Here is a 14,283-nt window from a genome sequence, read left to right as displayed (position 1 = left end):
CCCTGCTGCCCATAGCGAGTAGTAGCAGAACGGTGGGGAGGTGGGCAGAGGCCAACCGGGGAGGAGCCTGGGCCAGCAAGTCACAGGGTCCTTCCTGGATTGTGATGTGGCCCTGCCTGCCCCCACCCAGAGCAGCACCAGCCCTCTCCCAGTCCCCAAGCCCCCACACGTCTGCGCCCCGAGGCTGAGGCCCAGAGGGCCTTTGCAATCGATTTGAGTCCAACCAAGGATTATTGTGTGCTTCCTGTGGGCCAGGCACTGAGCAGTGACCGTCAGGCCTGGGAGGAGTTCACAGCCAGTGTGTGTGTGTGTGGGCGGGGGGTGGAGGAGGGGGCAGCAGGCATGAGGTGACCTCACCGCAATATCAGGTGTGTGTCCTTTTCCCCGACCAGGCTGCCTACAGAGACTCATGCCCAGCTCCTCGGAGAAGCCTCTCTGCCCAGCCCAGCCCTCCACTGGCCCCTATGCCGCGCCCCCCGCCATCTACACAGCCTAGCCTGTCCCTAGGCTGTCGCTGCCCTTTCCCCCACCAGAACCGAGCTCTTTTTGAAGGCCACAGCCTTATCACCATCATCTTTGGATGCCCGGTCCTGAGTGAGGAGCCTGGTACCTGGGAGGGGCGCGGGCCGCAGGAAAGAACGGATGGAGACACTGATCAGTTCCGCACCTTAAGGTTTTCAAGGGGTAACTCAATGGTGGACTTTCAGGCCGGGGGCTGGGTTCGGGTGTCGGGGGGCGCTTCGGGGCCCTACACCTCCAGAGGGGGCTGCCCCGCATCCTAGAATTCAGGATCGCCAGATCGTAAGCCCCCCTGTGGGCTCGTCCCCCCCCAAGTGCCTGGAGCACTGTGGCTACTGAGTAAATATTGTGGGAAGTACCGATAAATGAAGGTTCCCACGTTCAAGCTCAGGAACACCCCAAGTGACTACTGCTTATCAGCCTGTACTTGCCTCCTTCCAGACACGCTTCCTACCTACCTCCCGGGGCCGCCACTCATTGGGTCTTCAGACAGCACTGCCTTTGGGGGAGTTCTTTTGCCCTTTCCCGGCCCTGGCAGTGGCACCTCAGTTCTGCCCCTGATCTGAGGGACCTGTGTCACAAATCCCGCCTCTGGGGACATCTGTCCAGGGTGGCAGTCCTCGCGCCCTGAGGATGAGGGTCTGAGGCCCTCTGAGGGCCCGCTCTTCTCTGTCTGGCCCTCCTGCCTTCGGCCGGGGAAGGGATGAGAGGGAAGGACCTGGGTGGGGTCAGAGGCGGCAGACGCGACCACCGAGAGGACAGGCCCCACTCACGGAGTGCGTCGTGAGCTTTATTCTGTCTTCTGCGTGATTCCCAGAACAGCCACTCACGCCCGGAAAATCAACGATGAGAGAGGGGGGCTGAGGACCAGAGAGGGAACTAGGGGGCCAGGGTCACACAGCCAGCGAATGCCCGTGGCGGGAGAGGACCTTGGAGCCCAGGACCCTGGGCCCAATGCTCTTTCCAGGACCCCTGGCCCCCCGCATGGGGCGGCCGAGGTGGCATTCAGCTCCCGGCCTGACCCGGGCTCTGTGGAAGTCCTCGAATGTCCTCCAAGTTCCCCCCCCCCCCGCCCCCGCAGGGGCCCGATCCACACCCACTCCAGGAGCATGTCGTTAGCAGGCACTTACACACCTCCAGAGACGAGCATCTCACCACTCACAAGGCAGCTCGTCTATCCCGACTCCATGAAAGGTGGGCGCGCGTCAGTGGGGGCGGGGGCAGGAGAGGTTGCCTCCCCTCCCCTGCGGACTCCACCTTGCTCGGGCTCGCCCGCTCAGGCGGGCGGTAGGGCAGAGAGAGTCCCTCTTATCTCCTGCTTTCCTGCCAGGGACCTTCCCTCCGGGGGCTCCCCCGGGGCCCGTGCGAGGGGGTAAGAAAAGCTTCTGAGAAGGAGCCGGTTTGAGGACTCCTCCAGGCAGCCCTCCTGGTCACCACGGTTCACAAAGCTCTCTCTTCTTGGCTTCTTGTGGCTGTACCACCGGCCCTGCTTGGATACACCCGCCTGGGATGCTCTCTGCCACTTTCTTGGGGAGTCCCATCTGCCCCGCCTCCAAAAGGGACATCCTTGAGATCGGAGCACACGCGGCTCTTGGCTTCCCGGTAGCCTTCGGTCCGAGCCCCTCCCGCTCAGTCCGCACGCAGGCACAGACATCTCGGGGCCAGAAGCTCCTTAGGCGGATCCAGTACAATCTGGTCCTTCTGCCAAAAGGAAGGAGTCCTTGAGGAGGAAGGTGGGAGCTTGTGCACGGCTACGGTCGGCCCCCGGGGGCTGTTGTCATTGCTGGGGGGGGGGGGCGGTCGGCACAGAGACCGAAGGGGGCAACGTGTTTCTATCCAAACCCTGCAGTTTTCCAAGAACCAGAGGACTTGGCAGACGGTACGGAGCAGGCTGGAGACGGAGCTGGGACCGTGACTTCGGGTGCTGGGCTCCTAGTGCAGTGCTCCTGGCGTCTCCTGTCTGTGGATCTGAGCGGTGTGTGTGTGTGTGTGTGTGTGTGTGTCCCTCCGGCAGGGACGGCCAAGCCACAGCCGGAGACAGGGGAGGGGGCTGGCTGAGAAGCCCCTGAGGAGGAAGAGGCGCTGCCATGGCCAAGGGCAGGGGGCACTCAAGAATCATACCGCTCGTCCTCCTTCGAGGGCCGACGGCATTTCAAGGACAGGAGATGTTTAACAGAAGCGGAAACTGAGGCCCACGGGGAGGACAGGGTGGCGGGTGCTGGGGCTGGTTTTTCTCTTTGGCTGCTTTCCTCGTTCCCTGCTGCAGTGACCTGGGGCGGAGGGCGGGGGCCTTTCGTGGCCGGGGCTGGGGTGCCTCAGTGCCACCTCTGAGCCCTCGGACTTTTCTAGCCACCCTCCCGAGCCCGGCCGCCCCCACTCCTGTTCGCCCAAAGTAATGGGGGCGGGGGGATGTCCGTGGGCCAGGAAAGCATGTCCTGGGGGGGGAGGTACGTCTCTAGGTACCACAGGTCGTGGGGTCCCCCGGCACCACCTCCCAGGAAGCTCAGTGCCTGTTGGCAATCTTCTTCTTCCGAGCAGACACCAGGTCGTAGAAGGGGACGCGGGTGATGCTGGCTCTGAAACGAGAGCAGGTGACGAGATGTCAGGGCTGGGCCGGCTCCCCCGGGGGCCTCGGCTCCCAGGGCTTGGAACAGGGCTGTGGGTCTCCCAGGGAGGGGACGGCCAGCCCTGCTGCGGGACAAAGGCCAGATGACCCCAACAAGGGCCAAGCTACGGTGGGTCAGCCGTGCTGGCCTGCCCCGGAGTCCCCCCTGGGGGCAGGGAGGGAGAGGGTGAGGCCGAGAGCTGACAGCCTTGGGAATTCTGCCCCCAAAGGGCTCTGGACCCCTCTTCGGACCTGCTTGCCGGTCTGGCTCTGCCCTGCGCTGGCTGTGTGGCCGGGTGAGCCCCTCCCCCGTCAGGGCCTCAGGGCCTCATCTGTGAAATGGGGCTAAGAGCCGGTCTGGCCTGGCAGCTTCACAGGACCGCTACCAAGGCTTGAGGGGAAAGACCCCGCCAGTGCCTGGGACACAGCCCCTGGCCGAGTGACCACTCCTGTGTCTTCCTCTGGCTAACGCCACCCAGCCTCACCCGTGTCGCCCCATCGGCTGCCGCCCCTCCCCTGCCTGCCTTCCACCTGTCCCTCCACCGCCCACCTCAAAGTCAGCTCCTACACCATGGCTTTTCTTACTTGGCCACCCCCCTACTCTGTTTACCAATCTGCGGCTCCCCAGTGCCCCCAGGAGAAGCTAGTCGCCAGGGGGACCAAGGCCTTGCTATCCTGTGCAGCCTGGTCACCTCCTGGTGGGTCCCTGCAGGGCCAGACCCCTGCACTGCCCGGCACCAGCCACCCCGGGACTCCAGGGTGCTTGTCCAGGCAGGCCACACCCTGACTGGCCCCCCGGTCCTTGCTGGGACTGGTCCTTCTGCCTGGAAAGGCCTGCCCTCCGTCTCTACCGGCTCTTTCCAGGGCCCCTTTTGGATCCTGATGCTAACGAGAGCACCGTTCGAGGGCACTTGCCGCGTGCCGGGTGCCGGGCCAAGATCTTTTTGTGCAACAACGCACGGGATCCTCCCACCAGCCCGTGAAGTTGGGGCCTCCCTTCCCTGAGTCCCGGGGCCTGGCACTGTGCCCGCGACGGAGGGGGTGTTCACAGAATAGGGGCGGAAGGGATTTGCAAGCCGGAAACGAGAGGGAGATTCTGGATTTAGCCCCTCGTACAGACAAGGCTCGGAGAGGAGCAGGGGCTTCCGGAAGCGACAGGAACGGCCCCCCCCTTACCGTATGGCCTTGATCCATTGGTCGCGCTCCTCGGCGCTAGAGGCGGAGATTCGATAAGACTCGTGCTTGCCCTCCACCACCTTGCCCTCGCCATCGGTCTTGCAGGCCTTGATCTTCTGGCCGCGGCAGCTGGGGTTGTAAAGCTCCAGGCAGAACTGTGGGGAGGTGGCCGGGTGAGGGCTGGGCAGGGGGCCGGGCAGGGGTGGGAGGAGTGGGCGGTTGGGCTGGGCTTTCCTGGGGGTCCTTCCAGGACTCAGCATGTGGGGTTCAGACCAGCAGCAGGCCACACCCGCCCCGGGCCCGCCTCCTGTGGGGCAGGAGCGGTTCTTCCTCACATCGAGAACTTACCATGGGCCAGGGCTGACCCAATAAACCCACCATTTCCCCGAAAAACCCCAGTTGGCAGCTGGGGAAACTGAGGCTCAGAAAAGGCACAGACTTACTCAAGGTCATCAGCCAGCGTCAGAGGCAGGCTCTGAGAGACGATGAGACCGTGCCCTTTTTGATGTTACGGACCTGCCCCCAGGATCCACAGTCTCAGGAGGGAGACCGAGGCAACCCTGAGCCCCGCAGAGGGCGCCCTGGAGGGACCGGCCCAGCCGCCCTCTCCCTGCACCCCATTTCAGAAATTCCCCCAGCCGCTCAGGTCTCGGGCGCCCCCTCCCCCCCCTCCCCCCCGCCACCCCAGGACACCTACTGGCTTCTTGGGATCGTCCACCTCCTGCACCGAGAGGTTCTCAAGGGGGATGATTCCCCGTGGCTCCTTGTCCTGCAAGTTGAACAGGAGGGAAAGGCCACGGGTTCGGCAAATGGAGCCTTGAGCCCCAGGCCAGGGAGTGAACTCGTGGGGCTCCCTAAACCCAAAGAGGCGTGCACCCATCTTCCCAGAGTCTGTCCAGTCCGGGAGAGGGAGGGAGTGGCAGGTGGAGGGGGGGGAGGGGCAGGGCTGGGAGTTCGGCAGCCAGACTATAACCTGGGCCCTGCCTTAGACCTTGGCCCGGCCCCTCCTCCCCTTTGCAACTCAGTGCCTGCCCCCTCCCCTCCCCACCCCCGTGAAACAGGTTCCGGGGGGCTGGATGATCTCAAAGGGGCCCCCAGCTCTGATAGCTGGACTCCGGGAGGGGGTGGGGAGGGGCTGGGGCAGAGGCAGGCTCGGGAGCCCCCTGCTCACAGTGGTGAATTCGAAATAGTAGAGACAGTTGTCCGTCAGGATGAACCAGCGCCGTTTCCACGTCTTCACGCGGCCCCCTGCAAAAGGCCAAGAGCCAGGTCAGACTTCTCCCTGGGCCACAGACACTTCCTTCCATGGAAGAGCGGGGCCTTGAGTGCGTTCCTCTGTCCCCTCCCCTCCAGCCTCCCAGCCCCTCGCCCACCACACTTTCCCCCAGACCCGTCGCTTTCTCACCCCCAAACCATAGAGGCTCCAGTCACCAACCCCCCCGCCCCCCGGCTTGCCCTGAGCCGCTTGACCTTTGAGGCTCGCCCGTGACACGATCCCGGGAACAGTGGCTGGACATTCCCCGTGCTTTTTGGCCACCCTTCCCACCCCTCAGTTCATCCCTTGGCCTGCTCGCCGCCTGGCACCGTGCTAAGCATTTCATCTTTCGTTTGCCAGGCAACGTTCTAGATGTGATTAGAACATATTTGCTAATCCACCCCTAGAACGACCTATGAGGGGAGGCCCATCATTAACCCCATTTTACAGATGAAGAGACCAAGGCGAAGCTGTCAGCTCAAGGTCCTGCAGCCGAGCTGAGATTCGAACCCGGTGTCCTCGCTCCCGACCCCCAGGGCTTGGCCATTTTGCTGCGCGGTGAACCCGCCCAGTGACTGTGATCCCCATTTCACGGCTGTGGAAGCTGAGGCTGAGGGGACCTGACCGCCGGCACACGCGTGGAGAAGCTGGGATTTGAAACTTAAAGCCTCCTTGGGGCTGAGGACAGTCAGTGGGGATAGAAAGGACCAAGTGGTTTGCAGAAGGGCAGCTTGGCATGTGGGCACACAGAGGTGGAGGGCTCGGACGGGCACCCCCGGCCGAGGTCTCTGCTCCAGCGCGAGGTGTCTGTCCCTACCTGGCTCAGAACGCCACTGTCCCTGGCTGGGCCGCCCCCCGCGGTTCCCCTGCCAGATTCTGCACCTGCTGCCGTGGTCCCCGCACCCCTGCACCCACCCACGGCTCCTCTCTGCAGGCGGAAAGGCCTCCCTGCCCATAGTCATGTCGAAGGGAAGCTCCCCTGAGCCACATCCTGCCCACTCCCTCCCACATCCTTCAGGGACACCCAACCCTCTGCCCACCCAAAGCTGCCACTTTGTTGGCTGTGTGGCCTCAGACGGGTACCCTCACCTCTCTGGGCTGGGCTTCCTCAGAAGCCCTCCAGGAAGACAGACAGACCTGCCGCTGAAGGGTCTATGGACCTGTCGGCCTCTCATCCCCCCTTCCTGCTCGTCCTTCCCCTCCCCCACTGTCCCCTTCACTCCCAGGACACACGGAGGGAGGGCTGGGGCAGGCAGCCCACCGCCCTGGGGGTCACGAGACCTGGGGTTGCCCGACTCCACCCCCGAGGCCGTATGTCAACGTGCGGGTGTCACGCGTGTGCCCTGGGTGCCCGAGTGCGCGCCTCACCCAGTTTGAGCAGCCAGCCCTCGCGGTCGGGGTTGAAGAAGGTATGAGTGAGGTCATTGCCATCATCCTCGGGGATGGAGAAGGGCTCGCTCTTGATGCTGTCGAAGAGGTTCTGTCCCCGGAGAAGGGAGGGAGAGACCCGGCTGTGAGGTCCATCCTGCTCCAGGGCTTGGGCCCCTGCCTGGCCCGTGTGGCCTCGAGACCCTCCCCGCTCCCCCCAGGCCGCTGGTGTGAACCCCACCCGCACGTCAGGCCTCCCCTCTGTAGGTGGAACAGAGCCGGCGGAGGACCGTGTGGCGGCCCCGCCCACGGCCCTTGCCTAAGGCAGGTTGGCAACCCCTTACTGACCAGGCGGGTGATGGTCCTCACCCCCCCACCCCGACCCCTCTCCTCCCAACCTTTGCTGGAATTCTAGCCAGCAGCATTTCAGTAAGAGCACTGGCTTTGGTGGAAGGCTGTCTGGGTTAAAATCTCAGCTTGAATTGATGGCTGTGTGACCCTGGGCAGGTTCCTTAACCTCTCTGAGCTGCCGGGCCTCATCAGCAAAAATGGCGAGAGAGATGCTAACTCCCAGTAAATGGACTACACAGGGCTCAGAGCTCCCCCCACCCCCCCACCCTAAGTCCAGGGGAAGGTGAAGGGGAAGGAGGAGTATAGCCTCTGCCTTCACCCAACCACCCAGAGCTGCTCTTACGGGTCAGATGAGGGAGTCAGGGACTCCCTCCTGAAGGTGGGGGATACAAGGACCCTCAGCTGGGACCTGTATGCCCGCGCACATGTTCACCTGTGTGAACACACACACACACACACACGCACCCAGATATATACAGATACCCGCTAGGGCACAGCGGCCAGGGTCAGGGCCGTCTTGGGCAACATCCACGAGGGGAGGGGGCTCCCCTTTTGCTTAGTTGCAGTGACAGAGACTTCCAGGTGTACCCTGGGTAGGGGGACACAGAGGAGCTACCGGGGAGTTAGGGATTGACTGCCAATGTCAAGAGGCCTGGCCCAAGGAGAGACTCAAGGTGGGATTCCGAACTCGGCTCTCAAGGGCAGAGACCTGTTCTGGGTGGGCGGTGACCACGGGGGTGAGAGTTCTCAGAACACAGATTACAATCATCTCCAACCTTCTAGCAGTTAGAGCTGCTGAAATACGGATGGAGCGGCCTTGTGTGGTAATGAGTCCCCCGTCACTGGAGGTATGCAAGCCAGGGCTGCGACCTCGCTGTGGCTGAGCCGTGGAGGCCCACAGTGGGTCGTCCCTGCGTGTGCTGAAACCCCTGCCGTGGGCCACCGTGTTCCAGGATCAGCCATCCCATATTCCCAAGTGTTGGGGAAAACATTCTAAACCGTTTCTGCTGATTGAAACCAGACCCAATGCTGGATCTCCATCTCAAAGATGATGAAGTCATTTCCTTCTGTTACATTTCTAGACACTGCTGTCCAGAAGGCTTCCTTGAGATTTTCAGTGAAACATTTCCCCAGTCCTCTTTGCTTCCCCCGAAGTTTTAGAATCTAGAATCGTGTCTGCTGGGTTTTAAAGGTCTTTTCTGGCCTGACAGCTCAAGGGGCGGGGCATGGGGCGTTACAACCCCACGGGCAGCAGGTTTTCCTGGGTTTGGGGGAGATGTCTTCTGACTGACTCCAGGGTCCCTGGCTCGGCCTGGCTGTGGCCGGGTGGGTGTGGGTCTCTTTTTTGGAGCCCCTGCACCCCTAGCCAGCTGGGAAACCCTGTTGTCCCTCCTGCCCGGGCTCAGCCGGGCCCCCTGAGAATTCCCAAGGGGTGTTGACTGATTGAACAAAGGCCAGTGGCAGAAAGGCCCTGTCAGCAAAGCTGTCAGCACAAACAAGCATTTGGGAGGTCCAGGAGGCAGGCAGGGAGGCGGGTGGCCCCCGCCCCCTCCGTGATGCCCACAAGGGGGCCCCTGGAAGCTTCTGCGGGTGGCATATCAGCTTGCACATGCTGCCCCCATAAAGGAAACCGCTCGGCTCACCCACATTTCCTGTACCTTGTAAACAACCAGCCCTCCCCCTTAAGTAGACACCCCTGTGCCCGAGCTGGTGACCACCGAACCTGGCTGGGTGGACGTGATTAGAAGGACAACGGCCACCTTCCAGTGGTTTTGCTGGTCTTGCGTCCGTCCCTCTCCACCCCTGTTTTCCTCTGGGGACCCACGTGCCCATACACTTTCTGTCCAGGCTGTCGGGAGGGGTTGACGCCCACTGCCCCCACCGCCCCAGGCTCCAGGAGGGAGGAAGCGACTCCCCTCTGGCCAATCAGGACACTTCCTCCTGCTGGCCACAGGGACTGGGTCAGGGAGGACACGTGACCCATGCCAGCCAATAAGACTTTGCTCTGGGACTTTAGTTTTAACTGCTGAGTGAGAATGAGCCCCGCCGAAGCCGCCTGGGCCATCTCTGCTGCAACTTGAAGAGAGTCTTTTTAAGAGGGTAGCTGATCGGGGGGGAGAAGGTTGCTGAGAGATGGACAGACCAGTCCTGACCTCGCTGAGCACCTGGATCTAGCTGAACCTGAAGCCGACATATCGAAGCCAAATCAATCCCGGATCTTTTCTATCACATGAGTTGAGAGATTCCTTTAGCCAGGAAGCAACTGGTCCCCAAATCTGGCTTTCTGGTCTCTGCAGAAGGAAGGACCCTGGAGCCAGACAGACATGCGTTCAAATCCGGTCTCCTCACAAACTAGGAGACCCTTGGCCAGCTACCTCTCTTGGATGTCAGATTCCTTTGCTACAAAGTGGGCCGTCAGGAGACCTTACTGAGAACATAGAGTGGCGAGGATTGGGCCCGGGAGATGGTCAGTTCTGATGGAGATGTTTGGACAAGGACCCACGAGGTCCAGGCCTGCCCACAGCAGAAGATACCCTGAACTGGGAGACTATTCCCCTGCCTGAGCCTCAGTTTCTCCACCTGTAACCCTGGAGGGGTGGAGGCTAGCGAGCACCCCTTCTTGGCCTCTCTCCTTCCCCTCTTCCACCTGAGCTCCCGCTCGGGGCAGCTTTCCCTGGAGGTGAGTGGTTCCCTTCTCGGCATTTCTTGGATGCCTGCCAAGTGCCAGGAGCTTGGAGTGCATTAACTCTGCTTCTCGGGAGAACAACCTGGGTCGGCAGCAGCATCTGCCCACTTCGCAGATGAAGAAACTGAGGCTCACCGGCCAGGTCACACAGCCATAGGGCAGAGCTGGGATTTGATCTCCTATCCCGAGTCCACACCCTGTGCCTTTGCTCTGAGTCTCTCGGGCATTGTCCCCCATTCCTATCAGGATGGCCAGGACAAGATGGGCTCAACCCGCCCGCCCCCGGCCTCCCGCGGTGCACCTCTCCAAAGCCTTGTCCAGCTGTGCACCCTCGTGGTCTGTGTGCCCTCGCTTCAGGTAATGTGTCTGTGTTAATTTAATTTCACAGATCGGGTCACTTAAAAGCGTGACGTGACGGTGTCCTCAGCAGGGCCCAAGCTCCAGTACCGTCGTGGGGGATCTTTCCTCAAAGTGGTAAACTTTGACTATCTGAAAGGTCCTTAAAGCTGAGCTCTTGCTTTACATACGGGGAAGAGGAGGCCCAGAGAGAAGGCAAATGCACCCCCCCCCCCCGCCATCCACACAGCACCCTCAACTTCTGCCCTAAAAGCCCCGAACAGCAAGGACCAGGCCCGCGTGGCTCTCTTTGCACCCCGGGAAGCTTCTGGATTAGTCAGCCACTCTAACTACACAGGCACTTTGCTAAATACCTTACATGTCTACGCTAGTCCTATGAGCTGGTTGCTCAGAGAGGTCAAGCGGCTTCTCAAATGTCACACAACCAGAGAGTGGGGGAGTCAGGACTTGGATGTGGCTGTGACTCTAACGCTCTGTTTCCCCCCTCCCAGCCCCCGCCACCTCCACCCCTCCTCTGTGCCCGCCTCTCTTGGCTGCCAAGGAGGATAATAAACCCTTCCCCAACCTCCCAGGCAGAGTGTAAGCTAAATTGGCATAATAGACCCCTAAAGCCCTAAGAGAAGAAAGTTACAAGCTTTATGCAAATGTAGCGCCTTGTTATTAACAAAAGGCTTGAGTTGGGGGGGAAATACTTAAGGAGGGAGGTGCTGTGCCGGGCTCACTGGGGGCTCCGCAGTAGCGGGGGGCTGTCTGGGAGATCGGGGAGCGGGTGCCTGCGTGTCATTAACTCATCACCTGCCAGACAAGGCGTGCTCAGCTTCCTGCCACACGAGTGCCACAATGAGATGAGTTACCGATTTCCAAACGCATTTCACATTCCGGGCATTCTACTAAGTGGTGTTTTTTGTTTTTTGTTTTTTTTTAAATTATGGTTAATTATTCTTAATAGTGACATAAACCACCATTTAGAGCCTGAGCTGCGTACCTGGCATGGGCTATGCCCTTTACGTTTTTATAAATTGCTACTCACAGCAGCTCTGTGACGCAGGCGTCATTATCCCTGTTCTCCCGGCTCAGAGAATGGTGGCTTGGAGAGGGTGAGTCATTCCCCAAGGTCACCGGCAGGCAAACGGGAGGCGGGAATTGACTCGAGCTCCAACCAGCTCGCGGAGCCCTCATTCTGTGTTGCGGCTCTCCCTTTCCTCGTGATAAACTTTCTCCTCTGGGGACCAAGGAGGGTGGTGGGTTAAGGGCGTGACGGTTCTCGAACACGGAGGGGCACCAGGGTCCTTCCAGACCCAGGCTTCCCTCCAGACTTCTGCGGCTGGAGGTTTGCAGGGTGCTGAGCTGGGAGGGTGGGGTTCGCACCCTTTCCTCCCCTCCTGCCACCCTCTCACAGGGAGGTGACTGAGGCTTTATTGAGCTCTGGGGCATCTTGAGTCCTGGAAATGAACTGCCAATTCACTTTTGCTGCACCAGGCTCTGAATCCCACTCCCGTGTTTACAAAACCGTTCCTAGCTCCGTGTTACCCACAGCAAACAGGTTGTCATGCAAAGCCTTGGATGCTCTGACCCCACCCAGCCACTCTGGACATTTCTGCCTTTCCCAGCTAGGCCGGGCTTGGGTTTTGGCTGCTTCCCCTTTGTGCAATGTCCTTTCTCTGCTCCCCTCCGCGAAAACTCCTATTCAACCGTCAAGGCCCAGTTCAAAAGTCATCTCCTCTGTGAAGTCTTCCAAGATGGCACCCTTCCTTCCCCTGCCCCCAGGAGACTGACAGGAGTGTCCTCTGTGTTTCTGTGGCTACGTTCCCACCGTTAGGACGGCACGAATCACACAGGGCTACAATTCACTTATGTATCGTCTTCCCACCAGACCCTGAACTTGGCCTGGCAGGGCCTGTGGTTGACGCATCCGTGGGTGCCCCATGCCGAGCATAGGGCCCGGTGCCATACAGCAGGAATGGGGGGCTGCTTGATGGAGAGACGGGAGGCTTGGGTTCTGCTTGGCTCTCAAGTTGCCTTGCGGAAGACCTCAGTTTCCTCCTCTCTGAAGGAGGGAAGGGTCTTAGCAGAGTCTGAAGATTTTCAGCTCTGACATGCTGAGAGTCTAAGAATCTGGGATTCCAGGCAATACGCCTGAGTTGCGTGAGGCACCCTTGCTGGAAGGTGTGAATGATGGGTGCCCAGAATCCTCCAAACGATGAAGTCTGGGGGGGATCTCGTGGGTGGTCTCTATCAGACTTCGCCCTTAAGATGGGGACCACTCAGGAATGCCCATCTCACGACAGCCACCACCCTGGGGTGGGGTCCCTCCCAGCAGAGAATCCCCCTGCAGAGGTCTGTCTCACAGGAGCCCCCCCCGGGGCTGTCCACCTAAGGACGAACCCCTCCCAGATGCCTGGGGACCAGGTGGGTCGGGCCGTGCCCCTCTTACCCGCAGCTGCTCCTCAGGCAGGTCACCGCCGCCATTGATGCCACGGTTCATGGACACAAAGCGCTCGAAGGGTGGCCTGTCCCGGACATTGGGGTTGTGGAGGCTGGTGTTGAGCATGATGATGGAGAAGGACAGGACGTAGCAGGTATCTGCGAGATGGCACAGGGGTCACAGGCCTGGCGCTGGTCACTCTCGCCTCCTCTACCCCGACCCCTTCGAGGGGCCCATCGTCACCCGTCTCAGTCCCCGAAGGTCCAGCTGTCCTGGCTTGGCATTCGAGGCCCCTCCCCCTCCCCACTCTTCTGGCCTCCCCGCTCCCTTTAGCTGCCTTCCCACCTCTGCACTTCTGCTCCCGCTGGGCCCCCTGCCTTTCCCCTTCCCTTTGCTGCGCATTTCAATCCTCATCTCTCAGCTCTAGCTCCAGCCTCTCCCAGACCCCTTCCAGCCTCCCTGCCCACTCTGTTCCCTGCCTCCGCGGAACACCTATTGTTGGCCACACCGTTCAGGGCTTAGTCACATTCTGCTCGGCAATCTTGTTGGCATTGCGGGGCTCCTGGGGGCCCGAGTTCCTGTTCTGTTATTCAGACTTTCATGGGCTTGGGGGAGAGGCTGGGCTGGGCACTGGGGAGGGAAGTGATGCTCCTCTGGGGCGTTTTTGGGCCCCGGGTTCCAGAGTCAGGGAAGTCCGGCTGTGCGTCCCCGGCTGGTCTGGTGGACCTTGGGAAGGCACCTGACCTCCTGGAGCCTCAGCTCCCCCCACTGGTGACGTAAGGAGGTCTAACCTGAAGTATCCTCATGTTCCAGAACACCGGCGACTCTACCTCCGAAAACAGCGGCACCTAATAGAACCTGGTAGTTGCCGGTGGTTGCCCTGTGCTAAGCTCTACATCCCTATAACAACCCTGCGAGGCGAGTAACCCCATTTTACAGAGCAAGACACTGAGGCACAAGGGAGTTAAGTTACAGCCCCAAGGTCACAAAATTGCGTACTTAGACTGGGACTCAGAGCTGGTGCTTTAAAATCCCTTCCTTTCCAGAAATCTTTACTGCGTACCCACAGAGTGCTGCGGACTGGGGAATTTATCGGCGAATACATTCAATACGGTTCCCGCCCTGCGGGATGTTTAGACTAGTGGCGGGGGGGGGGGGGGGGGACAGATAAACCAGCACCCCCTCCCCCCCAGTTCTGTATAACTACAAGGTAGGACAAGTGATTGGTAGGACCTGACTATGGCCACACGGCCAAGAAGCGTTGTGTCCGTGGACAAGTCACATCACTTCTCGGAGTCTCTGTTATATGCAGAGAGGGGGGATGTTCCTGGCCTCAGACAGTGGGTGCAAGGACCAGATGACTTTGCACAGGTCGTCCTCAACTAACGGAATTGGTTCTTGTTGTTATGGTAACTTCAGGAACAGAGAAGGAGGGCAGGACAAGCTTGCCCTGAAGATTTCTTGCCCAGCCCGCGGTGAGGGGAAGGGTGGCGGTGGGGGTACGGAGTTCTGATCTCAGTGGAGAGCTTTCTATACACCTG

General features: G+C 60.5%; 1 protein-coding gene across 4 annotated transcripts in view; it reads right to left on the bottom strand.

Moving 5' to 3' along the window:
• Positions 1–1,291: 1,291 nt before the first annotated feature.
• Positions 1,292–14,283, bottom strand: part of CYTH4 (cytohesin 4) — a 28,703-nt gene continuing 15,711 nt past the window's right edge. For all 4 annotated transcript variants that reach the window (XM_042993205.1, XM_042993207.1, XM_042993204.1 and 1 more), the window contains 6 exons: positions 12,752–12,900; positions 6,924–7,035; positions 5,472–5,548; positions 4,998–5,069; positions 4,301–4,455; positions 1,292–3,095 (listed from right to left, as the gene is read on the bottom strand). In XM_042993205.1, coding sequence (XP_042849139.1) covers positions 3,023–3,095; positions 4,301–4,455; positions 4,998–5,069; positions 5,472–5,548; positions 6,924–7,035; positions 12,752–12,900 — 638 coding nt within the window. In that variant the 3' untranslated portion in view covers positions 1,292–3,022. The remainder of the gene's footprint in view (positions 3,096–4,300; positions 4,456–4,997; positions 5,070–5,471; positions 5,549–6,923; positions 7,036–12,751; positions 12,901–14,283) is intronic.

The sequence above is a fragment of the Panthera tigris genome, chromosome B4 (assembly GCF_018350195.1).
Source record: "Panthera tigris isolate Pti1 chromosome B4, P.tigris_Pti1_mat1.1, whole genome shotgun sequence".
Lineage (NCBI taxonomy): Eukaryota > Metazoa > Chordata > Mammalia > Carnivora > Felidae > Panthera > Panthera tigris.
The sequence above is the reverse complement of the archived record's forward strand: the minus strand, read 5'-3'. Positions and strand labels throughout refer to the sequence as shown.